Consider the following 27,674-nt stretch of genomic DNA (forward strand, 5'->3'; position numbering starts at 1 on the left):
TACTTCGGCCTTCCGCCTGTGAATTAATTCTGCCGCGTTACTAATCAGTATGAATTCATGGGGGAGAGAAAGGAAAGAGGAAGAATTGGGGTGAAGGAGAGGAAGGGAGCGATGATCATGACATACCCCGAAAATAAGACCTATTGCATTTTTGGGGTCTAAAATTAATACAAGACACTGTCTTATTTTGGGGGAAACATGGTATTAAAAATAGGCCTAACTAATACTATACCTCATACTATGCCATACCATAAACTGTTCCAGACAAACTACTGGACATTTGGTAGGCAAAGCGTGGGGGTACTCAGGTGTGGTGTGCCAAGTTTACACTTAATTTCCACTAGAAATTGATTTTATTCTCGTTTTTATTTAAATTTCTTTGATTTGGTTTTTTTTTTCTTGCGTGGTTGCTCGAGATTTCTGGTTACTTGAGTTCCGGTTAACAGAGAGAGTCTACTGTATATATATTGAGTTCTTTAAATATGTCCTCATATGCTTTATGACAAAGACTACTGACCATTTTAGTAGCTGCACTCTGATAAAAGGACCCTTAGGTGTCACTTATAGAATCCAACCTACCGGCACCTTGGTGTCCTCGAGGTAGGTGCCAGTACATTAGGCCAGATTTTACTTGGCCTAATGTACTGGCACCTAATTTGGAAGTCAAAGTCAACCGTGCCTGTTCTCCACCCCTAACCATGCCTACTTTTCAAGCTGGGTGCCTACAATTAGGCGTTGTTAAGTGTACTAAGAGTTCAGCGCCAAACCCTTACTCATAATTGCTTATTTTAATTTTTTTTTTTTTTTTTGATTGGCTGAAAACTGGCATAGTCAATTTCTACACAATTAAGCCAATTTTTTTAATAAATTGAGCACAAATTCCGAAGTTAAAAGTATCACCAGACATCCTCGATTAGGGTGCCTAGTGGCACTTAGGGCTCCTTTTACTAAGCTGCGATAGCGGTTTTAGCACGCGCTTAGCACATGCTAAATTGCTCCGCGCGCTCGACGCTAATGCCAGCATTGAGCTGGCGTTAGTTCTAGCCGCGTAGCGCAGGTTTAGCGCACGCTAAAAACGCTATCACAGCTTAGTAAAAGGAGCCCTTAATGTAGGTGTCCTATACAGAATCTGGTCCTATATTACTAAAGTGGGATAAAAGATGCCATGCACATTACCCCTTTTTTATGTAAACTTTATTTTGTTAGCTGGTGGGGGATGACTTGGAATAAGATCTTTATTCTTTTATTTCTAGTGGAAGTATCTGAACCTAGCCCACCGTAATTTTATGTCAGACAAGGTAACAAGACACACAGTAATGGATGCCCTGCATGATTTTCTTGGCATATATTAAGTGTCTTATACAGTTAACTGTGATGGATGGATAAGGAGGACAAGGTAGGAAGACAGTACCTTAAGAGAAAACTGGAGACAAGACATTGCCCCACCCCTTTGAAGAAAAAAAAAATACTTTCACAGCTTGATTGTTAGCAGCTGTCAAGTACAAGCCAGATGTTTTATTCATTCTGCTTTAAGTTCCCTCAGCACATTTACATAAAAATATACTCTCTCTCCATTGTTCTGCTGATATAATGGTGCTATTTACTTCCTATGTTCAAGTTAGAATGGGCTCTGGAACAGGAGTCATACTGCTTTATAAATCCCAGTCCCTAATGTTTTGTACAACCAAAAATTAACTGCAGAGTGTTACAAAATTAGAAGTAACCATTAAAACGTGAAACAATTATCTTTCCTCAGTGATAAATCAACATTAGCAATTTCAACATGCATAAAATATTGCTATCCTTTTAAACAGTGTTGAAACAACTAATTTACTTTTCAGATCATATACCTGCACAGTCTTAGGAAAAAAAAGAAAAGAAGAGAAGTTCAATAAGCCAAATTTGAAGTAATAAGATCTTATGCTAATAAACCAAACAACAAAAAGCAAGCATCGTACCCATTCTTAAAAGTCAGGTTTCCACGAAATCACATAGAGTTTAAGACAAGATTTGTACTGGGTTTTGTTGTTTATTTTTATTATTGCAGAAATACCATGAAAAACAAGAACATGGACGGTCAAATATGCAATAAATGCTGAGGTTTGCGTCACAAACCCAGCCGCAAGTCCCTATTCTGCATCTTTGGTATTCTACTTAATATCACAGAAAGCTTCAATGAGGAACAGTGCCCAGCCAGTGGCTTCCTCAAAGCCCCGTAGTAGCATTCTAGCAATTTTATTTCTGCGAAAGTATTTGCAAACTCACTTTATTGCCCAAGATTTCTCGCAGTTTGCAGAACCCACAGTGAAGCGGCGTTCAAGCCTAAAGAAAGTTGCAGATCTCGTCCGTCACCCACCAGCCTAGCGCTGTCAGACGGAGCCCAAGCGGGAGTTCTGAGGTACCTATTTGGGGCTTCTCTGTTCATTCTCGTCTATAGTTTGGGAGGGAAGGGGGACTTGACTTCTCTTCGCTCGCAGAAAGCAGCCCCTCGTGGGGGCTCAGACTCCACACTCACCCTGACCAGGTTGCTGACAGCGGACTGCACGGCGGCCACCGGGGCGGTGAGGTCCGGGATGGCTTTGCCGTCCACCTCGCCCTCTTCGTGCATGATCACCAGGTGCGAGATCTGCTGGGCCACCGGCTCCAGGATACTCTCGATGGTTTTGGTGTGAAAAACCGGCATCTTGGCGGCGAACGAAGTTTTCTCCGGGTTAAAATTTGGAAGCACCAAAACAAATCCCCTCCGAATAAAAAACCGGGACAAACGGTGGAGGATACTGATTGCCCGGTGCAAAGAATAGGAAAGGGGATGTCCTGGCTCGCTCGGAGCAGCGCCCCCCTCATGCAAATCCAATCGAGTCGCGTCCCGGCGCCTGCAAACCAGCACCGCAACAGCGAGCAGAGGCAGGGGAGGGCTAAACCTTAACCCGTTGGTCAGACCCAATAGAGATTCACTCCAGTCATCGCCTCGCCATGCTATTGGCTAAAATGGGGCATCTGTCAAAAATGCCAATAGGAAATTTTTTCAACTTTTCCTGAGCAAGTTGAGTTTGGTTGAAGGGGAGGGTGACCGAGGGCTTGGGTGATGGGGGTTTTTTTTTTTCTCTTTTCTCCTGCTTGGCGTGACGTCAGGTACTCTATTCTCCATATTAGGAGATTCTCAGAGCTTAAGGGAACGTTGAGAGCTGCAGGATTCCTGAGAGTTGGAATGAGTGACATCACCGGGACCTCGAAGCGAGGCGCTGTGGCAGCAGCCCGGGACTTGTTAACCGATGCCCTCGGCTGCAGAAGCCTCCGCCTCTCATTAAAGCCAGGAAGAGGGCAGGGAGTGCCCTAGGATGCCTAGCAGAGAGTTGCGCGTGCCGTTGTGGATTGGGAATGTCTCCGTCTGTGCTGCTTTTGTGCGCGAGAACAACCCCGGGATACAAAGCTGAAAGTTTTGTATTCCGCTGTTGGTTGATTTACTGTGATTTTGCAGGTCAAATCTTGAACTTGTTTTTAGTGTATTTTTAATTTATTTATGGGGGGGGGGAGGGGGGTTGTAGTGTTTAATTCTCTTGCTTGTGCAGCGTCCTGAAGTAACCATACTCAGTGGAATCGGGTGACAAAGGACGGAGGTTACCCTATACTGCAGAATCAGTTTGAGCCTAAGGTCAAGAAAGAACCGTTTTCGGTTCAGAGCCAACTTGTATCATAGCCAAAAAAAGGCGATGGCATACGCATAAATGCTACGAGGTGTGGCTGGGTAACCACTTCCCTTTCTCTGTTTGTTGTCCCCAGTGGGAGGAATGAACTTTTCAGAAATGATATTGCAAACGGAGTAGTCATGGGGAGATATGCAAGAACACATTATGATGCTTCATAGCAGTTCTCATTGTATGTTTATTATTGACTAATACGTAATGGATATGAATAAGAGCTAAGAGTTTGTATGGTGAAGGAGATAGTCAAGGGCTAAGATATGGCAGGGAGCCAGAAAAAGCAGGGTTCCAGAAATTAGTAAAATGATTCAATTAATTTAAGAATACTTTTGTACGATTTATCTACAGTTATGTGCAATACAAAATACTGTTAACATCAAAAGCAGTTTTCAAAGAACCATATTGGAAACTTTTTCTGAAAGAATAAATCCAGTATTTTCCAGCCTATACATGATGGAGTTTGTTCTGAAGAGTTGGGACCATAAATTGGAAACCAACCATTTTAAAATAAACTCTGATTGATGGAACCAAAAATAAGAAATCTTCCAGGGTTCTCTGTGCTGATAGGACATAAGGATGCACTGGGTACTGGAATCACTGGACAAAATAGTGCCCAGGGCAAGGGCTGCTTTATTCACTCTCTTTCTCTATTGGGCTTTGTATGTTGATAGCTTCACTTAATGTCTCAAAACAGCAGTGTTAATGCTCACATCTTGTTTAGTGACGACCCTAGCAATGAGTGCCACAGATAATCTGGGTTGGAGCCATTCATGGCCTTAAAGACCAGACTGCCAATTTTGGGCAGGCCTGAGCCCAAAGTAGACAGACATCTCTTTCCACCTCTCACCTGCCCCTGCCCCCCCCCCCAGCCCATGCAGCATTTTTATTTCTTCTTCAGGTCACTGGCACTGATTCGTAGTCATACACGCTGCTGGCAGCTGACCCAGAAGCCTTCCCTCTGACACAAAACACAACTAGCTTATGTTGCTTTACATATGCCTACAGTGCAGGCCTGGACACTTACACCAACACTAGAGTTGTGTAAATTATAGTATTTCATAATTTGTGCACATACTTGGGTGCATCACTCAGGCGTCACACAAATTCTTACCTTTATGCATGTACACCAGCAATATACACTTTTCTGTGGGTAGTATTCTATAAGAGATCATTTACATGTGCATGGGAATGACTTTATAGAATTACCTTCACATCGTGCAAATACATTTAGTTTATTTGTTTCCTTTTAATATACTGCTTTTTTTTGCCACATAAAGAATATACCGGTATAACAGTCTGCCTTAAGATAGTAAGCTCTGATTGCTATATCAGAACATTGTTAATCTCTAGAGGGTTTAAATTTGATGCAGCCTCTCTTCCATTTTCAGAAATGTTTCTTAGCTAGAAGATTTTAAGGTGGTATATGCTTCCTTTACATGATTATAATAACAGGGATCAGTTCCTCAGCAACCTCTCTGTTGCAGGAGATCACTAAATTCTCTGTGTAAGTCTTGGTTGGCACTAGCAGAATTGAGTCTATGAATTATTTATTTATCTGTCCATTTGTAACCCACCTACAGCTAAGCGGTTTATGAAGAAGTACACACACATAAACTATTAATATTGATTTGCAGTATAGACAAATCAAGGGAACAAGAGCAGGTTCCTCTCCACTCAGACTCCAATTAAGAGAAGAGCTACCAAGGAGATGTGTGTTACTCACCAGCAGCAGGATTTGATATGGGGAAGACCTCCTTAAATGTGGGTACTGGGGGTTTTCCCCACTTCTCCTTTCAGCCTCATCTTCCTGCTTCTCTTCAGCTCAGATGATGTGAAACCCAGCTCTCCTTTAATAAGAAGGAAAAAAAACGGAGAATTGGGTTTCAAATCATTCTTATTAATGAAGCCTTTTTCCCACTTAGGGCCTGTTTTACAAAACCGCACAACAATGTCCCTTAAGCTCTTTAAATCTCTATGGGCTTTGGGGCTGTTACTACGGCTTTGTAAAACAGGCCCTTAATGCATGTTCCAATTGATTCCCAAATATCAGGTGAAAGGGATAAAAGTGTAATCCCATGAATCATTGGGCAGCTATACATATACTGGCCACTACCTATAAATGTAGAACTCCTTTTGAAATTGTGGTAGGTGCTGTTTTCTAATAGAGCCTGATCACCTAGGTTATCTTCTAGAATATAATACCATCCTATCTGTTGTTTATATGTTCTAATATGTACTTATTAGATGCTTTATTGGTATTTTACCATCACAATATATCTGTTATTTGAATGTTCTTCCATGCTCTTATGATATTGTTTGCTGACATTTATCGTATATTGGTTAAATGTTGGGGTTTTTTTTTCTGCAGTGCTGTTAAATTGTATATATTTCTGATACTTTTTCATGGTAGTCCTATTATTAGCTTTCAATTTCTTGTTTCCAAGTTTATCTCACTGATTGTATTTTATAGAAACATGACGGCAGCTAAAGGCCAAATGGACCATCCAGTCTGCCAATCTGCAGCATCCCCTAACTCCTTCTCTCCCTAAGAGATCTCATGTTCTTGTCCCATGCTTTCATTAATTCAGACACATTCTTTGTCTCCACTACCTCTACTAGGAGATTGTTCTATGCATCTACCACCCTTTCTGTAAAGAAGCATTTCCTTATATTACTCCTGAGCCTTTCACCTCTTCAATTCATCCTATGCCCTCATTTCAAAGATTTCCTTCATTTGAAAAAGATGCACCTCCTGTACATTAATGCCACAGAGATATTTAAGCATCTCTGTCGTATCCCCTCTCTCCCACATTTCTTCCAGAGCATACATATTGAGGTCTATAAGTCTGTCCCATATATCTTATAAAAAAGACCATTAACCAATTCTATTCTCTTCTACTGGCAGCAACCAAACCAAAGGAGCGCACTTAAGGAGCAGGTCCGCTCCTTAGGCGAGCTTCTTGGGGCTAATCCTGGGCAATGACTTTTTGCCATCTGGGCCAGCATGTTCAGGTGTTTCTTTGTTTTGATGTTTTGATTTCTCTTTTTTTTAAATTCTGCTCTCTTCCTTTCCTATTATGGCATCTCTTCTGGTTCTTTGGGGCCATCATCCGCCTCAGCTATCCCATTTGGTTTGCCCACGCGTTTTGTGCTTAATTGTCCTACCTGGGCTAGGGATATACCAGGCTTTTTCTGATCTCCAATCCTCAGTAGTTAATATGGGTTCTACTCTTCAAACTTTACCCAGTGATGCTTCTCTCTCTATTCTTGTTAACCTCATTGTGCTTATTTTCTATCTCTTTCCTGCTCTACAAGGTTCTCCTCAATCACTGTCTTTTTTGCCATATATATATTTACCTTTACTTTTTCCCCTTTACCATGGTCTGATCATGTACTTTTGAGGTTCCTTTTGCACTTGCCCCGGGAAAGGTCTTAATCAAACATTCGTTCTACATCTGTACCGAACCACCCTAATTTTAGTTCTTGTGATTTGCCCTCCTTTCAACCTTTATTTACTCTTATCCTTCCAAACTTCTCTTCTCTCTCTTGATTTACAAACAGCGACATGGAATTCATCACTTCAACATGCTGTGGCTCTTCTTGTTCCTCACAAGAAGGCTCAATCAAATAAGCACAATCTTGGTATTCTCTGGATTATCACTCCTTAAGGAAACTTCATAAATCGGAACATAAATGATGTAAATCCAGAAACCCAAATGACCTTCAGGCCTTTCATTCAGTTCACTTATCTTACCATTCTCTGCTTAAGTCAGTACCCTCCGTATATTACAATAATCTCATTCTTTAGGCCCCTAATCACCCTAAACAACTCTCTCTTTGATTTCAAAATTATCTAGTTTGACATCCCCCTTCTTCTAAGCTAAGCATTCTTCAATTGCAGCACAGGACTTTGCCAACTTCTTTACATGTAAGATCAATGCTCTCAGAACTACTTTTCCTACCTCTCCACCCCCTCACCCCCACCAGGGGCATTTTGATTAAGCCTCGCCTGTTAACCAATGCCCTGGGTTTCAATCATTGTTTTCATCTTGGTCTAATTTTAATATTCCTTCTATGACAGTCTTTGAAAAGTGTTTATCTTCTGTCAGAAAAACCTTTAGGTCACTTGACCCTATCCCTCCTGCCTGTATTTTGGAAGCTAAGCACGGCCTGTCTTCCATAGGATTCAGTGTAAGATACTCCTCTGTATCCACGGGTGTTATTTCAAATGATTGAAAAAGAGCTGTAGTAAAACCAGTTTTGAAGAAACAGTCTTTGGATAGCTCTTTGCTGTCTAACTATTGGCCAGTGTCCAACCTACTACCTTTCCTTTCTAAACTATTAGAAAGGTTTGTTTTGTATCAGCATATCGATGCTTCACATTTTCTCCATCCTATTCAATCTGGATGCCGGAAAATAAAATATTAAACTGAAACAGTATTGGCTTCTCTACTTAGCAACTTCTACTCTTCTCTGCCAGAACGTATGCAGGTAGGGCTAGTCTCAGTTAGGGCGCTGGTCTTTGGTCAGAGGGCCGCCGCGTGAGCGGACTGCTGGGCACGATGGACCACTGGTCTGACCCAGCAGCAGTAATTCTTATGTTCTTGATCACATCACGGTTTAGTTGTCTTGCTTATTTCTTTAGAACTTTCATATGCACATCCAAGGTGGGGGGGAGGGAGGGGAGGGATATATCTTTAGTGTGATTCCTTGATGTAATTGTGGGATGGGGGAGAGCTTATATTGTTGCAGTGCTATTGATCAAATTTAAGTGCTTAGTTGTTTTTGTTTCTGATATGAATATTGTGTTGCACTTTTTGTTAGTAATGGAAAATCAATAAAGATTTATATATAAAAATAAAAGAACTTTCATCTGCTTTTAATTTAGTTAGCCATTCTCTTCTTCCTGCAAAATTACGAGCACTAGGCATTTCTGGTACTGTTCTTAGACTGGTTTCTTTCTTTTCTCTCTAATCGGACTTTCTCTGTGTCTTACTGATACTGAGTCCTCCCGCTGTTCTCTCTCTTGTGGGGTTCCCCAGGGTTCAGTTCTCTCTCCTCTGTCATGTAATTTTTTCCTCTTTCCACTTGCATTATTAATCCAGGAACCCAAGGTACAGTACCATATCTATGCCGATGATGTTCTTTTGGTAGTCCCATTGAATCCTTTTCATCTCTAGACCTCAATACCATCCAAGCACGTCTGGATAAAATTTCAAATTGGTTGACTGATCATTGTTTAATATTGAACTCTGAAAGATTGGTATTCTGGGTTGCTGGTTCCTTTTCCTCATTCATGATAACTCCCATTCTTCAAGGATCTCCTGTGTTGGTTATGTGATGATTATTATGTTTGTATTTTTGTAAGCCGCTTAGGTCTAGGGCGGGGAGTTTAGAATTTTTTTTAAATAAATAAATATTCAGCTGGTCAGTTCTCTTAAGTATTTGGGGGTTTGGATTAACTCTGCACTTACATTCTAGCAGCCAATTTTCACAGTTACACGGTCCTGTTTTAATTCCCTTAGGCTCATTCGTTCTATTCGTCCTTACATTGATAAGGAATCCTGCATTAGTAGCAGCAAAGCTAGATTATTGCAACATTTGTTGTGGTCTTCCTGTGTGTATATTTACGAAACTGTAATCCATCCATCAAATCGCTTTCTTTTGTTCGCTACCATGACCATGTTACTCCCATCCTCAAAGATCATCATTGGCTTCTTGTCAAATATCGCATAATTCATAAAACCTTAACTCTTGTATTTAAATCATTACAATCTGGCTTACCATACTATATCTTTCTAATCTTACAGTGCCATACTGTCCTGTTCATTCACTATGATCTATGGATTTACATTGTATGACCATTCCCACTTTACATTTAACAAAGCTTAACTCGTCATTCCACTCCCTTCAGAAATTCATTCTGAATCATCATAAGAACATAAGTAATGCTTCCGCTGGGTCAGACCTGAGGTCCATCATGCCCAGCAGTCCGCTCATGTGGCGGCCCAACAGGTCCAGGACCTGTGCAGTAATCCTCTATCTATACCCTTCTATCCCCTTTTCCAGCAGGAAATTGTCCGATCCTTAAACCCCAGTACCATATTCTGCCCTATTACGTCCTCTGGAAGAGCATTCCAGGTATCCACCACACGTTGGGTAAAGAAGAACTTCCTAGCATTTGTTTTGAATCTGTCCCCTTTCAACTTTTCTGAATGCCCTCTTGTTCTTTTATTTTTTGAAAGTTTGAAGAATCTGTCCCTCTCTACTCTCTCTATGCCCTTCATGGTCTTGTAAGTCTCTATCATATCCCCTCTAAGTCTCCTCTTCTCCAGGGAAAAGAGACCCAGTTTCTCCAATCTCTCAGCATACGAAAGGTTTTCCATCCCTTTTATCAGACATGATGCGCTCTCCTCTGAACCCTCTTGAGTAACGCCATATCCTCCAATATTGGACGCAGTACTCCAGATGCGGACGCACCATCGCCTGATACAATGGCAGGATAACTTCTTTTGTTCTGGTTGTAATACCCTTCTTGATTATACCTAGCATTCTATTCGCTCTCTTAGCGGCCGCTGCGCACTGTGCTGTCGGCTTCATTGTCATGTCCACCATTACCCCCAAGTCCCTTTCTTGGGTACTTTCTTTCAATAACATCCCTCCCATCGTACAGATGAGGTTTCGGGCACTTTTAAAGGCTCACCTCTTTTAAGAAGCATTCTCCAGGCAGTCCTAAAGTTTCAGGGGGGTAGGTTAGGTGCAGCAAACTCTCTTTTTTTTTTCTTATTCTTCTTCTTAACTACAAATGTTAGAATAGTATATTTTCTACTTTTGGTTTTAATTTGACCAACCGCTCCAATGGTTTTGGATTGGTGGTATATAATTTTTTTTAATAAACATAGAGATAGTGACCCTCTAGACCAGGGATCTCAAAGTCCCTCCTTGAGGGCTGTAATCCAGTCGGGTTTTCAGGATTTTCCCAATGAATATGCATTGAAAGCAGTGCATGCATATAGATCTCATGCATATTCATTAGGGAAATCCTGAAAACCTGACTGGATTGTGGCCCTCAAGAGGACTTTGAATCAGTCTAGAGCAGGGGTCTCAGTCCTACTGATATCTTTTTGAAGGTGCAGTCTTCATAATTGCATACAAATGGGGTCTCACCAGAGCCTCTACAACAGCACTATCACCTTTTCCTACTGGCCGTTCCTCTCCTTATGCACTTAAGCATCCTCCTGGCTTTGACCACCATCTTTTCTACTTGTTTTGCAACCTTAAGATCATCAGACATAATTGCCCACAAGTCCTGCTTTTCTTTCATACATAGAAGTACTTTGCCCCCTATACTATACCATTTTCTTGGATTTTTGCAGCCCAAGATTATAATCCCACTTCCCTGAGCCAGACCTGGCGCGTACAAGCGCCGGGCCCACAAGCCTTCACCTCCGACGTCAATTCAGATGTCAGATAGGAAGTTTCAGGCCAGCCAGGCAGCAATTGGCTGGCCCAGAACTTCCTCTCTGATGTCAGAATTGATGTCGGAGGTGAAGTCTTGTGGGTCCGGCGCTTGGCCTGGCTCGGGAGGAAGGAAATAAAGATCACAAAGGCAACGCGATTGACTCGTGTTGCTTTGCGATCTACTGGTCGATCACGATCGACCATTTGGGCACCTCTGGATTAAAGTCTTAGTATCAAAAAAACTATGAAGTTGTCCAGAGTAAAAAAAGACATATTTTATCCCAGTGTATCTGATCAGACATTTACAGGGGTAACTTAACAAAAAAGTAGCTCCCAAATCTAGGGGGCTCCTAAAATTTTGACACCTACTGGTGCCTAAGTTCAATTTAGGTGCCACTAGGTACGATGCTAGAAACAGCACCTAACTCAGGGGTCTCAAAGTCCCTCCTTGAGGGTCGCAATCCAGTTAGGATTTCAAGATTTCCCCAATGAATATGCATGAGATCTATGTGCATGCACTGCTTTCAATGCAGATTCATTGGGGAAATCCTGAAAACCCGACTGGATTGCGGCACTCAAGGAAGGACTTTGAGACCCCTGACCTAACTCCTAATTGACATACTATGTACTGCATTCCTCGGTGCCTATCCTTTAGGCCAGGGTTGCCCAAGTCCGGTCCTCGAGATCTACTAGCAGGCCAGGTTTTCTGGATATCCACAATGGACATGCATGAGAGAGATTTCCATACCAAGAAGGCAATGCAGGCAAATCTCTCTCATGCATATTCATTGTGGATATCCATAAAACCTGGCTTGCCAGTAGAGCTCGAGGACCGAACTTGGGCAGCCCTGCTTTAGGCATTTATAAAATCAGGGCCTGTGTGCATGAATTGGTTTATAACACTTATTGCACCACTAAATAAAGCAAAAGTTCTTTTCTTCCTTTAGATAAAATAGATAAAATGATAATTAGAAAGATTAATCTGGAGGCAGCACTCTGACAACTGTTTTCCTTAAAAAGAAATCTAGAAAGCCCTGAGCCATATGTCACCACCCCCCCAGATGCTATTTACACTGGCTTAAGAAACTGTTAACCTCTTGCATTATCTCTGGAATTTAAACAGAAATTTGCTGAGCTTATAAAGCAGCAAGCCAACTTCCAAATAAGGCAGAGTACACCCTGAAGATGTGCAGGAAGTCATCTTTAGTACTGTTATGTGAAGGGAAATCCAGGGTTTACCCAAACAGTGTTCTGCTGAAAATATTTAATCCAGCTGGGAATATGTTATGAAAAGGTTCTGCTTCTGTTTTAGATGAAGTATAATACAGGTTAAATAAAGTAAGGATATGTTCCCCAGGTTTGTTTCCCCCCTCCCCATTTTTCTTGTTATAATGATTTGGCCTGATATTCAAAGTTATTTATTGAGCTAGTAGTACCTGTTACATGGAAGTATGAGTAGTGCTGCCTGGGACCAAACCTAAGGTGACCATATGTCCAGTTTTGAACGGGACCGTCCCGTTTTTAGATCCCCTGTCCCGTTGTCCCCACACATAGCTTCGGAATGCCGAAATGTCCCATTTTCAGGGACAGCGTCCCGAAGCTGTACGCGGGGACAATGGGACAGGCGATCGTTTCCTGTCCCTCCCTGCCACGCTCCCCCAAAAAGTCTCCCTCCAGCGCCCAATTCAACCCCCCCGGTCCACCACCACTGCTGCTCTCCTTACCTCCATCCAGCGCCAATTCAAACCTCCCGCCACTGCTGCTAATTGCCACCCAAAAGCCTTCTTCCCGACAATTCTGATGTCGGAGAGGATGTTCTGGGCTAGCCAGGTAGTGATTGGCTGGCCTGAAACTTCCTCTCCGTCGTTGGAATTGATGTCGGGAAGAAGGCTTTTGGGCGGCAATTAGCAGCAGCGGTGGGGGAGTTTGAATTGGCGCTGGAGGGAGGTAAGGAGAGATGGCAATCAGCAAGCAGGAGCGGCGGCGGACCGGGGGGGGGGGAAGGAAGCAGAAAGGCTTTTTTTGCGCGGCAGGGAGGGAAGGAGGTAGGCAGGCAAGCAGGCTGGCAGTGGCACAGCAGGGAGGGAGGTAGATAGGCAGGCAGGCTGGCTTCGGGGGTGGGGGTGGGACAAAGTCTGGAAGGCAGTAAAGGGGACATAGGAAGGAGGCACTGGAGGCACTAAGGACATAGGAAGGGGCACTAAGGGCATGGGAAGGAGGCACTGAGGCCACTAAGAACATGGGAATGAGGCACTGGGGGCACTAAGGACATAGGAAGGAGACACTGAGGGCACTAAGGCCATAGGAAGGGACACTAAGGACATGGGAAGGAGGCACTGGGGCACTAATTGATATAGGAAGGAGACACTGAGGGCACTAAGGATATAGGAAGGAAAGAGGGAGGGAATAGAAAGGGACAATTGTTGAGCCTGAGTACAGAAAGAAAGAAAGGATGCACAGTCAGAAGGAAACGCAACCAGACATTCATGAAATCACCAGACCGCAAAAGTAGGAAAAATTATTTTATTTTCAATTTAGTGAACAAAATGTGTCAGTTTTGAGAATTTATATCTGTTGTCTATATTTTGCACTATATTTGTCTTTTTCTATAGTAACTGAGGTGACATTGCATATTTTAAAGTCATCTGCCTTGACATCTTTGAAACCCCCTCAAATATAAGTGATAATTAACATTATCTCTGCATATAGTGTGCTTTGTAGTTTTTAAAAATTTTATGGTTACCATTATGAATTAATAAGATATTATGTGTACATGAAAAATGAATGGAAGAAATTGGGGGAGGGGCTAGGGTGGGATTGGGGGGGCGGGACTGATAATTAATAGATGTCCCCTTTTGATGAAAAAATAAATGCTCACGTTAACCATACCTGGATTTTCAGCAGCACACAGATTCCCTCACCACTATCTGCTTAGCATCAGGGCTGTCCCAGGGCAGCAGTTGTATAGGGAGGGAGGTTGGACCCCCAGGGCAGTGGGGTCTGGCATTGCTGTGCTGTGCACCCCCGGTTTTCCCCGCCACTTGAGTGCCCCGTGTACCTCGTAATCTTTGCTCACGCCAGCGTGAGCAGCAAATGAAAAATGCTGTTTGCACTAGTGAACTTTAAAGAGATGTGCTGGCACCCCATATGTAGACGGCAGCGGGGTGGTCTGCCCCTCTTACTACGCCACTGCAGGGCGGAGCTGAAAGTTAGCCAGAGACTAGTGATATTTGATGCATGAACCAACTAAAACTGTGCCGTGACATCCCCCACCTGTATGAGTCGGAATGCTTCCTAATCCAGCTGGGAGATAAGAAACCAATGTGGTTGCTTGTTTGTGGTCTAAAGCAGTGGTTCCCAACCCTGGCCTGGAGGACCACCAGACCAGTCGGGTTTTCAGGATAGCCCTAATGAATATGCATGAGAGAGATCTGCATATAATGGAAGTGTCAGGCATGCAAACCTGCTCCATGCATATTCATTAGGGCTATCCTGAAAACCCGACTGGCCTGGTGGTCCTCCAGGACAGGGTGGGGAACCACTGGTCTAAAGAGCACCTTGCAACAATGCCATCAGCTATACAAGAACTGTTTAATCTGGTGACTGAGGTAACCCATTGACCAATCACCACTGCTACTGCCTTTCTTGATACAATGGCAGCCCTAGGATTCACTCAGTTGATCAAATCGCCAACCCACAAAAAGGGACATATGTAAACGCAGTGTTCTGCAGAGGGGTTGAAATCTTTGGGCATTATAGCATAAGGCACAGTACATTTTAGACAGACAATCTCAGTACAGAAATTATCTTGGACTCATACCTAGGAAAACAGCACCTCCAATTCCCTGTAATTCATCTACTGCTGCCTCATTGGAAATAAATGATGCAAAAATATGAATGAATCTTTTTATTGGGTCAGCCACAAGCTGCATGCAGGAACCAGCGGCTGCAGCTTTGCAAAGTGCGACTGGGAGCAGAGAACCGGCCAGAGGAGGTAAATGCCCATAAGAGAGAAAGACAACAAGGGGCGCATTGGGACACCAAAGGGAGGAGGAGGGTTGCGTTTTTACAGAAAGGGAGGAAGAAGCGGTGTGTTGGCACAGGAACGGAGAGGTTGGGACACAGAAGGAAGGGAGGAAGCATGAACTTGGGACATAGGATAGAAGAATGGAGGAATTAGGGAAAGAGATGCTGAGGTGGGTGGAACAGAAAGGGAGAATTGTTGGCCATTTGTTGCATAGGCAGCAGAGAGTAGTATGTACTGTGTCAGACAAAGAATAAAAATGTAGCTTTATCATTTGCCAGAAGCTGGATCATGTGTGCTATAATTTGTAAAAGGTTTCTATCTTTCCCCTTTTATGAACAGCAAGAAGAGATTGTATAAATAAGAACTTAAAGTGATTTATATCTCTACTGTAACTATACTCCTTCTGAAGTAGAGTTGGCCATTGAGCAACAACTAGTCTCTTTCTCGAGACAGAAGCTCCACCCAGTGGTGAGATTTTAATTCTGGTAAGAATCATACAAAAGTCAGGTTAGGTCATGTTGAACTGAGCATGTGCATCGGTGGCTGAAGCATGCCTCTGATTTACTCGCTGCTTTGGCAGCATGGAGATTGGGCCTTGGGCAGCAGACCTCATCTTCTGGCAGGGCTTAAGCATCCCTGCCAGAAAAGGAAGAACTTTCAGCGCTGGTAGGTGATGGGATGGGGTGGGGGTGGGGTAGGTGATATATTTTTACTAGATTACTCCAGTACATCTGTGGCTAGTTTTCAAGAACTAAACATAGAAACATGGCAAATAAAGGCCAAATGGCCCATCCAGTCTGCCCACCTGCAGCATCCACTATCTCCTCCTCTCCCTAAGGATTCCATGTGTCTGTACTCCCTTTGTCAGGTCAATGAATAAATACAAATAAAACAAAACCCAAAAGGAAAGATAAAATGATACCTTTTTTATTGGACTAACTTAATAAATTAAGAAGCCCTTTTGCTAAGCTACGCTGTTTGCTAACACACGCATAACACAGCTAAAAATGATGGGCATGTGCGCACTAACCACGCACTAGAAAACATTTATTTTTTTAGGGGAATGTCAGGCGGTGTAGCATAAGTGTTCCTGCGCTAAAAAAGTAGGAATTTATCAAAGGGCATTTGTGTGTTAGGGCCTGTTTTACAAAGCTGCGCTAGTGGCTCCTGCGTGGTAATGGCCTCGAAGCCCATAAAGATTTAAAGGACTTCGGGGCTGTTGCCACGTGACAGCTGCTAGCGCGGCTTTGTAAAAACAGGCCCTTAATGCGTGCTAACCTATGTCCATTATATGGGTGTCTTCAGTGGTTAGCACATGCTAACACAATTGCACATGGTAATTGCATATAATACCCTTTGATGAATTCCCCCTCTTGTTGTATCTATATAGCGTAGGAATACTACATGCACCCTTATCTACAAAATGGGTGATGGTAAGTGCTTCAGTAATTTTTTCAATGGCTGTGCACTAATTTCAATATCAATGCATGGCCATTAATACAAAAAGCATTACAGGTGGTACAGAATGCTGCAGCGTGGATAGTTTGTGATAGTGGTAAATCTGAGCATGTTTCCCATCTCTTGAAGCAACTGCATTGGCTGCCTGTTAAAAACAGAATTGCATTTAAAGTGTTAGTTCTGATATATCAAGCGGTCCATCATGGAATACCATGGTATTTGTCTCAGGTCATGACATGGTATTGTCCACAACGCTCATTGCGATCTGAGGTGGCAATGCATTTATCAATAGACAGATTACACCAGATTAAATATGCAGAGCAAGGGCTATTTCTGTCGCAGGAGTGAAACTGTGGAACAACTTAGCTGGATGGTTAAGGATGGTGAATAATATGCTGCAATTTGTAAAATGTTTAAAGACCAATTTATTTGTAGAAGCTTTTTTTTTTTTTTAAAGGATGAGGATATTTATGAGTACAGGAAATTGGATACAGAATGTATGATTTTATTTGTTTTATGTTTAATGAAATAAGTTTTCGCTGACTTTTACTAAACTGTAGTAGAGTTTCTTACCACGGGCTGGTAAGGTAAATGCTCTGACGCTTAGAGAAATTGAATGAGTGTTGGCGCATTTAATAATAATAATAGCTTTATTTATATCCCGTCATACCTTTCAGTTCCAACCTCAGTTGCTCTTGGTTAGGCCACTCATTCTTCACAACAACGCTCGCCCGCACATAGGGAATTCCGTCATTGAAAAACTATGCGAATACGGCTGGGAGGTGTTACCTCATGCTCCCTACTGTCCAGACATGAGTCCACCAGACTTCGACCTTTTTCCAAAGTTGAAACAATCTAGGCATGGACATCGTTTTGCATCTCTTGAAGAGCTTTTTTCCGCCAGTACCCGAGCCATTCGGCAACTGAACCAAATCAGTGTCTTGGATGGAATAATGAAGCTTCCTGGACGTTGGGACTCAGTCATTGCAAAACAGGGAGACTATATTGAAGGATTGTAAAGAAATACTTGAAAAAATAAATAAGTGTGCATTATTGATGAAATGATCCTTGTATTTTGTGTTGATTTTATGATTTATGCATGTATGTTTGGAACCCTTTTAGGTCCTAAGTGGGCTATAAGTCTTTTAAATAAATAAATAGTTGCAGTTGTGGTACAAATGGTCTTTGCAGGCAGGAAAAATCCACACTAAGGTCACGTTTTACTGTTGCTTATAAAAAGGATCCCTAATATATTCCAAAAGGTATTATTTTATTTTTTTTGTTGTGTTTTGCATTTTTTTTTTTTTCTACTACCTTAAGAATGAACTAACATAGCTACCACACCAATTTATTCAGGTCTGTGAAGAAGCCATGTAACTACATTGGGTTTGATTAGGCATTGCTATTACCTATGAAAATAAGATTTGCTATACTGGGTCAGACCAAAGGTCTATCTAACTCTGTACTCTGCTTTCAACAGTCACCAACCCAGATCATAAGTATATGTGACAGACTCCTAAAAGGTAGCAAGATTCTAAGCTACCTATTTCCAGGGATAAGCAGTGGCTTTCCCTAGGTAATAATGGCTTATCCCAGGACAAGCAGGCATGATATTCTCACATGTGGGTGACGTCATCTACGGAGCCCCGATGCGGAAGCATTTTCAAGCAAACTTGATTGAAGATTTAAGTTTGCTCTGCTGCTCCACGCATGCGTGCCTTCCTGCTCCACTAGGGGGTGCATCCCCTCGTGGTCTCCAGTTCAAAATTTTCCGCGAGCCTAGAAGCCGTGTTTCTCAGGCTCTGCCCCAACTGCCTTCTAGCACCGCGATTTTTTCTTGTTTTTTCTCGATTAAGTCGCTGTGCGCGAATTCTTTACTTCTTTACTTGATTCCTGCTTCGTTTTCGACGACCCGGAGGCTTCCGGGTCCCCGTGGCCGCGTGGCTAATCGAGCCACGGCTACTTTCGATTTAATGTCCCGGCCTTTGACCGGCTTTAAAAAGTGCACCCGGTGCGAGCGGCTTCTTTCTCTCACAGATCCGCATCGCCGGTGCATCCTCTGTCTGGGGGCGGCTCATCCAACCGACTCCTGCCCCCAGTGCGCTAATTTCCAAAACCGGGCCCTCTGCCGAAGAAAAGCCCGCATGGCGGACCTCTTCACTCTGGACCAACCCTCCACCTCGGCCTCGAGGTCGGCCCCGGTCTCGGCCCCGGCCTTGACCTCGGCCCCTGATACCTCGGCATCGCCTCGAGACTCGACCCCGAAATCCTCGGGACAACAGAAAGCCTCGGCCCCGGGTAAGTCCCCTCTTCCCTCTTCCCTCTTCAGGTTCTGTAACAGCGAAGAAGTCAGCCTCGGGGACAACGTCGACGCATGGCGGAAGCCCCATGCTTACAGCCCCGACTAAGCCCTCCAAGCCTTCGGGCCGTGCCTCCACCACACGGGAATACTCTGATACGAGGTCGCCCCAGGTGGAGTGCACCGAGGCAATGGACATGCCTTCGATGCTGTCCGTGCCCGTCTTCCAGGACCTACTCCGAGCGATGATCACGTTGGAGCTGTCCACTGCAATGGCCCAGTTTCAATCGGCCTCGATCTCGAATGTACCAGACCAGCCTGAGCCTCGCACCGAACAACCTCGAGGAAAGGTGCGCAATCCTCGCCGCATCCCATCCTCCTCGGACTCCTCCCCGAGGCACCCGAGACGTTCCCCCTCCGCAGACCGCCGAGGGGCAAAATGTCGGGCTAAAACGACAGAAACCTCGAACCGCCGTACCTCCAAGAAGGCCCGAGGTTCACCAACCCTACGAGGCCGTTCTCCCACACCTCGTACGGGACCACTAAGGGTGGCTGAGTTATCACTCTCCAACCCGCGCATCCTCCGAACTCCCCCTCAGACGTATTCTCCGAGGGAGTCCGGATCGAGGTCACCGATCCGACATCGATCGGTACCCCTAACTCCGGCATCGTCTCCGAGGGGCCCCTCGAGACGCCGAAGATCGACAACCCCGGAACACTCTCACAGTGCTTCCCCAGTCTCGGAGCATGGATCAGAGCATGAACCTCGATACTCGAGGGAAGCCTCCCTATCCTTCTCCACCCGACGAAGGTCTCGTTCCCCGACCCCGCACGGGGCCCCGGGGACATCTCGCCCTTCCTTCACTCGCTTTGTCCAAGACATGGGCCACGCATTGGACTTAGACCTCCAGTCCGACTCCAGATACTCTAAGGAGTACCTGGCGGAGCTGGATATGCCATCACTGCCCAGAGAGTCCCTTCGCTTACCACCTAACCCGGTACTCCAACAGGCCTTCTTCAGGAACCTGGAGACCCCCTACATGGTCACGGCCGTACCCTCCAAAATGGAGGCCAAGTACCGCACAGTACCTTACCCGGGATTCGAGCAACCACAGCTCTCCCACCAATCGCTGCTAGTAGAATCCTCCTTGAAAAAGGCTCACCCGTCCCGGGTCTCAGCAGCGGTCCCCCCAGGCCGAGAAGGCCGAACTCTGGACAAGTTCGGCAGGAGACTATACCAAAACGCAATGATGGCCTCTAGGGTGCAAAGCTACACTTTCACCTTCACATCCTACCTCAAACACCTCATTGGACTATTGAGAGCCTTTGAGACTGACCTACCGGCCTCCCGGCAAGGAACGTTCGGCCTGCTTTTAGAGTCCCTCTCCAACCTGCGCCTTCATCTATTCCACGCGGCCTACGATGGCTTCGAACTCTCCTCCAGAGAAGCAGCCTTCGCTATCGCCATGCGCCGACTAGCTTGGCTGCGCCTGGTCGACATGGACCCCAACTTACAGGACCGGTTGGCTAACCTCCCCTGCGTGGGAAAGGAATTGTTCGATGACACTATCGAGGCGGCTACAAAACGCCTCTCCGAACATGAACGCTCGTTTGCCTCCCTTGTCCGGCAAAAGCCCAAACCGCCAGCGGCCAGGCCGTATAGGGCCCCTCCGCGCCGCTACCCACAAAAGTCCACCCCTGCTTTCTCGCGGCCCCCACCCAGGCGTCCGCAAGCCCACCACAGGGCCATGCCCAAGTCCCAACCGCCTGCGACCACCAAACCATCCCCGTCCTTTTGACGGGGCATGCGGAAGGGGGCGGGCCCCCTCCGCCATAGTCCCAGGCCTCCTTCCCATCGGGGGTCGACTCAAAGCCTTTTACCCTCGCTGGAAACAAGTCACGTTGGACGCATGGGTCCTTGGCGTGATCTCATCAGGGTACTCTCTCAACTTTCGGGCCATTCCCCCGGACAACCCCCCAAGGAATTGCCCTCCCAACCGGACTCAGCTATCCCTACTCCTCTCCGAAGCTCGAGACCTGCTTCGCCTGAGAGCAGTGGAGAAGGTTCCCCCCGACCAACGGGGGAAGGGCTTCTACTCCCGTTACTTCCTGGTACCGAAAAAAACGGGAGACCTACGCCCATTACTAGACTTGAGACGCCTCAACAAATTCCTGGTACGGGAAAAGTTTCGGATGCTCTCACTACCGACACTTTACCCCCTGATCGACGAGGGCGACTGGCTCTGCTCCCTCGATCTCAAGGAGGCGTACACACATGTCCCAGTGCACCCCGCTTACCGCAAGTTCTTGCATTTCCAGGTAGGGGACTGGCACCTACAATACCGAGTCCTCCCCTTCGGACTAGCATCATCACCTCGGGTCTTCACCTCGGGTCATCACCTCGTGGTGGTAGCAGCAACCTTACGTTCCCAGGGCCTCCAGGTATTCCCCTACCTGGACGACTGGCTAATCAAAGCCCCGTCCAGGGAAGGGGCTATCTCAGCGACCCAACAGACTATTACCTACCTACAAAGTCTGGGGTTCGAAATAAACTTCCCAAAATCGCAACTACGCCCCTCGCAGACCCTACAGTTCATCGGGGCCACGCTGGACACGGTTCGCCTCCGTTCCTTCCTCCCCCCCTCCGCACCTGGAGGCGTTAGTAAGTCTGAGCCGAAGGATCTCCCGGCTGACCTCGGTATCAGCTCGACAGATGATGACCCTCCTGGGCCACATGGCCTCCACCGTCCATGTCACACCCTTCGCCCGCCTCCATCTGAGAATCCCTCAATGGACCCTTGCGTCTCAATGGCGTCAAGACCGGGACCCGATCGACCGCTCCGTGACAGTGACTCCTTCATTGCAACGATCGCTCCGCTGGTGGGGCGACTCTTCAAATCTTTCCAAAGGTTTGCTCTTCCTCACCCCACCCCACAGCAAGGTACTCACCACAAACTCCTCGGAGTACGCTTGGGGAGCCCATCTGGACCCAAGGAATGTGGTCAGCACAAGACCGTCGCTGCCACATCAACGTGCTAGAACTCCGGGCCATCTATCTCGCAGCTGTAGCCTTCCAACATCTGCTCCACGACCGAGTGGTTCTCATCCGAACCGACAACCAGGTAGCGATGTACTACATAAACAAACAAGGGGGGACAGGGTCTTGGTCCCTTTATCGGGAAGCCCTGCGCCTCTGGAAATGGGCAATCTCCAACAACACCTTCCTCCGAGCGGTGTACATACAAGGAGAACAAAACTGCCTGGCGGACAGGCTCAGCCGCCTCCTCCAGCCACACGAGTGGTCACTACACTCCCAGACCCTACGAGGGGTGTTCGAACGGTGGGGGACACCTCAAATAGACCTGTTCGTGTCCCCTCACAATCACAAGCTGCCTCTCTTCTGCTTCCGGATATACTCCCCGGACCGGCTCGAGGCCGACGCCTTCCTCCTCGACTGGGAGGGAAGGTTCCTGTACGCATTCCCGCCGTTTCCTCTGATACTGCGGACGCTTGTCCACCTGAAAACAGTACAAGCCACCCTGATCCTGATTGCCCCTCGCTGGCCACGCCAGCCGTGGTTTTCCCTACTACTTCAACTCAGTGTCAGAGATCCACTGCCTCTGCCTCTGTTTCCCTCTCTACTGTCACAGGGTCAGGGTTCACTGTTACATCCCAATCTTCAGTCTCTTCATCTGAATGCTTGGTTTCTCTCCCCCTGACTGCTCTCCCCGTGTCTCAATCAGTCAGGGAGATATTGGAGGCCTCTAGAAAAACCTCGACGAGAACCTGCTACTCCCAAAAGTGGACCAGATTCTCAACCTGGTGCTCCTCCCACAGCCAGGACCCGGTGTCGGTCCCCGTCCCCCTGGTCCTGGACTATCTACTTCAACTATCTCATTCCGGCCTAAAGACCAACTCCATTCGAGTACACCTCAGTGCGATTGCGGCCTTTCATCAGCCCCTGGAAGGGAAAGCCCTCTCGCTCCATCCCTTAGTCACTCGCTTCATGAAGGGTCTGCTGAATGTCCACCCCCCTCTCAAACCTCCCCCGGTGGTTTGGGACCTTAACGTGGTTCTGGCTCAACTAATGAAACCTCCATTTGAGCCACTAGACAAATGCCATCCAAAATTCCTCACCTGGAAGGTAATGTTCTTACTCGCGCTCACGTCCGCACGGCGGGTTAGTGAGCTACAAGCGCTGGTAGCGGACCCACCCTTCACGGTATTCCATCACGACAAGGTGGTACTCCGCACCCATCCAAAGTTCCTACCTAAAGTAGTGTCTGATTTCCATCTCAATCAGTCCATCGTCCTACCCGTGTTTTTTCCCAAGCCCCACTCTCACCCCGGAGAAGTGGCGCTCCACACTCTTGACTGCAAAAGAGCGTTGGCCTTTTACCTCCAACGCACTCAGCCACACCGGAAAGTCCAACAACTGTTTCTGTCCTTCGACCCAAACCGGTTAGGCCACCCAGTTTCCAAACGCACCTTGTCCAACTGGTTGGCCGATTGCATCTCCTTTTGCTACGCTCAGGCTGGTCTCGCGCTGCATGGTCGAGTAACGGGACACAAAGTCCGAGCGATGGCAGCCTCCGTAGCCTTCCTCAGGTCCACACCTATCGAGTAAATCTGCAAGGCTGCCACGTGGTCTTCGGTTCATACCTTCACCTCCCACTACTGCCTGGACTCCCTGTCCAGAAGCGATGGCCGATTCGGCCAATCGGTATTGCGAAATCTATTTGCTTAAATTGCCAACTTCCCTCCATCCCTCTTCAGTAAGCTTGGAGGTCACCCACATGTGAGAATATCATGCCTGCTTGTCCTGGGATAAAGCACAGTTACTTACCGTAACAGGTGTTATCCAGGGACAGCAGGCATATATTCTCACAACCCGCCCACCTCCCCGAGGTTGGCTTCTTGGCTAGTTAAGTGAACTGGAGACCACGAGGGGATGCACCCCCTAGTGGAGCAGGAAGGCACGCATGCGTGGAGCAGCAGAGCAAACTTAAATCTTCAATCAAGTTTGCTTGAAAATGCTTCCGCATCGGGGCTCCGTAGATGACGTCACCCACATGTGAGATAACACCTGTTACGGTAAGTAACTGTGCTTTATGGACTTAGAACATGTGTTGTCACAGGGGAGGAAGTGATGTCACCGAGGGTAATGGCAGCTTAATCGCTGAGCTCCCCTGATCCTCGTGCTGCATTAGCTATAATGTGAGCTTCACTGGAGTGCAGGGTTGATTTCCCCCCCCCCCTCTCCACTACTGAGCTGCTGATCAACGATCTGTGAGCAAATGGCGAGCAAAAAAACTTGCATGGACCTTAAATCTTTTGCCTACCCAGGGCAGGATTAACCAATAGGCCAAGTAGGCACGTGCCTAGGGCCTGAAATGGTCAGAGGGGGCCTGATGAAGGAGGGCATCAACATTGTTTTTTTCCAAATGGTAATGGGCCCCTCCAGCATCGATTGGCAATGCGAGCCCCCTCCCCCCCGATCAGCAACTTGGCCTCCCCCCCATCAACAGAAAGTAAGACAAGCAAGCAATGCGGGTAAGAAAGGCAACAGGAACTGTAATTGTGCAAGCGGTGCTGCTTGCCCAAAGCTTCCCTCTGATGCAGCTTCCTGTTTCCGCTTGACCGCATGGTGGGGTGGGGCAGGGCAGGGGGCCCAGTGTACTGGAAGCATTGAGGAAACAGCTCCTTTTCCTGGAGCGCACCCATAAACAGGCCCCTGGGACTACCTCACTGCTGACTCACCTGGAGTGGATGAGAAAAGACTTGCAGCAGATGCAGCTGGAGGAGATTTCTGAACAGCTACAGTGCTTGCAACAAAAACATTTTGAACATGATAATCGAGCGGGTCATTTGTTGGCCTATAAGTTTAAAAAAAAGAGGTTGCAGAATTTTATCCCTGGGGTCCGTGACACTGTGGATTCTTTAATTCACTCTTTGGAGGATATTGCACAGGCTTTTTAGGCTTTTTATGATACTTTGTATACTCCAGAACATAGGGCCCCCCCCCCCAGGGCTCGATCGATGATTATTTGGAGCAGGCCCACGTGCAGAGCCTGACGGCTGAGGAGGCCGAGCAGTTTTCGGCTCCAATAACGGAGGAGGAAACCCTATGGGCCATTTTGACTTTAGCTAATAGTAAAGCTCCCGGCTTGGATGGGTTTTCTAATCACTTTTATAAGCAGTTTCAACATCTATTGGTGGGCCCCTTCACCGCCATGTTTAATAGCCTTGGGGTGGCTGGAGAGTTGCCTCATTCGTGGCACTTGGCCGGGGTTATTCTCATATTAAAGCCTAGCAAGGATCTGGCTAGCTGTGACTCATATAGGCCTTTCTCGCTGTTGGGCACTGACTATAAGCTATTTACTAAAATCCTAGCTCGCCATTTGCAACACCATATGCCATGTCTGGTCCGTGATGACCAAGCCGAATTTATAGAAGGGAGGCAGTCTTTTGACAATATCCGTCGTTTGCTGCATTTGATCCGGTTGGCACAGCAGGGAGGCCCTCCCACTTTGTTATTGGGGATTGATGCTGAGAAGGCCTTCGACAGGGTTTATTAGCCATACTTGCTGAGCACTCTGTCAACTATGGGCATAGGAGGACAATTTTTCTCGTGGGTGCAATTGTTATATACTAAGCCATTGGCTGCACTTTTGATCAATGGTGGATATACAGAGTCCTTTGAACTGGGGCGGGGGACTCGATAGGTGTGTGCTCTGTCACCCCCTTCTTTTCGCCTTGGCAATTGAGCCTTTTGCTAGTCATATCCGGTTCCACCAGGACATCAGGGGCTTTTCTCATGATGAGGTCTCTACTAAGTTGCTGCTGTTTGCAGATGATGTTATATTTACTGTTACGTGTCCGGTAGTCTCTCTCCCGGGGATAGTAGCAGAACTTGAGCATTTTGGCCAGGTGTCTGGTTTTAAGACAAATATGGATAAGTCTGAGATTCTCAACCTTATGGTATCTTTGGGAGATAGGGCTCAGCTGGAACTCCGGTTCCCTTTTAAATGGGCAGCTAAATGCATTAAGTACCTGGGGTTAATATCACTGCTAGCCCTCAGTTTCTCTATGAATTGAATTTCCTTCCTTTGCTTAAGTCCCTTTGGGCAGATCTTGATAAATGAGAGGCCTCTTCTATCTCTTGGTTTGGACGTATCCAGAGCGTGAAGATGATGGTTTTACCGAAACTTTTATACCTATTTCAGGCCTTGCCAATTCCACTCTCGGATGAATTTTTTCACAGGCTTTTTAGGAAACGGTCTCAATATATTTGGAAAAGTAGGCCACTGCGGAGTGTGCTATACCAATTTAGAGACCAAGGTGGGATGGGTGTTCCTTGTTTGAAGCGATATTATGTCACAGCCCAATTGAAGGTGTTTCTAACTTGGTGTAAAGCTCGCTCTAAAAGCTGGGTCAAGATCGAGCACCCGCATATAGCTGATGATTTATGTGTAGTGCTTCCCTGGCTGTCTTTGCCGGAGGCCCGGGCTTTGTTGAGAGCCTCTAACCCTTTCCTTTCTCTTAACTTCACCATCTGGGCCCATACTCGGACTCGCTTACTTCCTAGTCGGTGCTATTTTCTGTCTACGCTGCTGTGAGTGGCAGAGGGGTTTTTGCCTGGTTGACTGGACCCACAATTTAAAGCTTGGGCACTTCATGGTCTTGTGCACTTGGGAGATTTTCTTGAGGAGGGAAAGATTTTGTCCTACTTGGACTTAAGGGAGACCTACGATTTGGGGGATCTAGATTTCTTCCGTTATCGCCAAGCTTGTGACTTTCTCCGGCATAGGGCCCTGGGTGAGTTGCTGCTCCTGGAGATCTTGTTGGAATGGGCCATGAGTGGAAGTTGTGGTCGTGGCTGTGTTACTCAGTTTTATAAGGCACTCACTACCCAAAATGCCCCACCTATTAAGTATATACAGGTTTGGGAGACTTTGTTGGGGCGGATCTTTGCTCCTAGATGGTGGGCCAATCTTTTCAAACACTTGTTGCGCCCCTCAATTGCTAGTTCCTTGGTGGAAAATGAATACAAGATGCTTTACCAGTGGTATCTTACACCGGTTCACTTGCAGACATCTGACTTGTGTTGGAGGCAATGTGGGCAACAAGGTACATTTTTGCACATTTGGTGGGATTGTCCTAAAGTGGTCCCCTATTGGTCTATAATGTTTGATATTCTTTCTGTAATTTTTCACAAGACCATTCGTAAATCTATGGGCAGTGCTTTATTGCAAATGCCACATGGGGCGCTGCCACTTTCCTGTCAGAATTTGGCTTTTCATGTGTTCACACTATTGCTGGCTGCGCAGTGGAAGCAGGTTCACCCACCCACTAGGCAGCATCTATTGGAGAAATTAGCTTTTATTTCTCATATGTCTAAATTGATGGCTCTAATGCACCATCGCCTCTCTTTGTTTTTGAAGGTTTGGGACCCCTACATTAAGTGGTCGTCGGCTCCCTAGTGGTCTCACCCAGCTGCTCTTGTGTTTCATATTTTGTTCTCCGCACATACATGGGGTGGGGGGATGGGGACTGGGAGGGTGTGGGTGGGTTCTGTTTTGACTTGGACTGTTTCGTCTCGTACTGAAGACTCCCGGTATGACTTTTTGGCTGGATGGGAGGGTGTGATAATATGGGCTATTGGTTGCATTGTTTATTGGGTTTATTTTTGCATTTTTTTAATAAACTCTTAGGAAAAAAAAGAACA

At 46.2% G+C, this 27,674-nt stretch overlaps 1 protein-coding gene and 1 long non-coding RNA gene across 6 annotated transcripts in view; one reads left to right on the forward strand and one right to left on the reverse strand.

The window, feature by feature from the left end:
• The window catches only part of VCL (vinculin), a 215,827-nt gene extending 212,915 nt beyond the window's left edge, over positions 1-2,912 (reverse strand). For 3 of the 4 annotated variants that reach the window (XM_033943556.1, XM_033943554.1, XM_033943555.1), the window contains exon 1: positions 2,516-2,683. In XM_033943556.1, the coding sequence (XP_033799447.1) occupies positions 2,516-2,683 (168 nt within the window). Of the gene's footprint in view, positions 1-2,515 lie in introns of all 4 variants that reach the window. The other variant, XM_033943553.1, reaches the window with a different exon arrangement.
• LOC117360017 overlaps positions 2,218-27,674 on the forward strand; it is a 43,124-nt gene continuing 17,667 nt past the window's right edge. Inside the window, exon 1 of one of the 2 annotated variants that reach the window (XR_004539344.1) lies at positions 2,218-2,398. This is a non-coding gene — a long non-coding RNA (uncharacterized LOC117360017). Of the gene's footprint in view, positions 2,399-3,203; positions 3,479-27,674 lie in introns of those variants that run through there. The other variant, XR_004539345.1, reaches the window with a different exon arrangement.

The sequence above is a fragment of the Geotrypetes seraphini genome, chromosome 4 (assembly GCF_902459505.1).
Source record: "Geotrypetes seraphini chromosome 4, aGeoSer1.1, whole genome shotgun sequence".
Taxonomy (NCBI): Eukaryota; Metazoa; Chordata; class Amphibia; order Gymnophiona; family Dermophiidae; genus Geotrypetes; species Geotrypetes seraphini.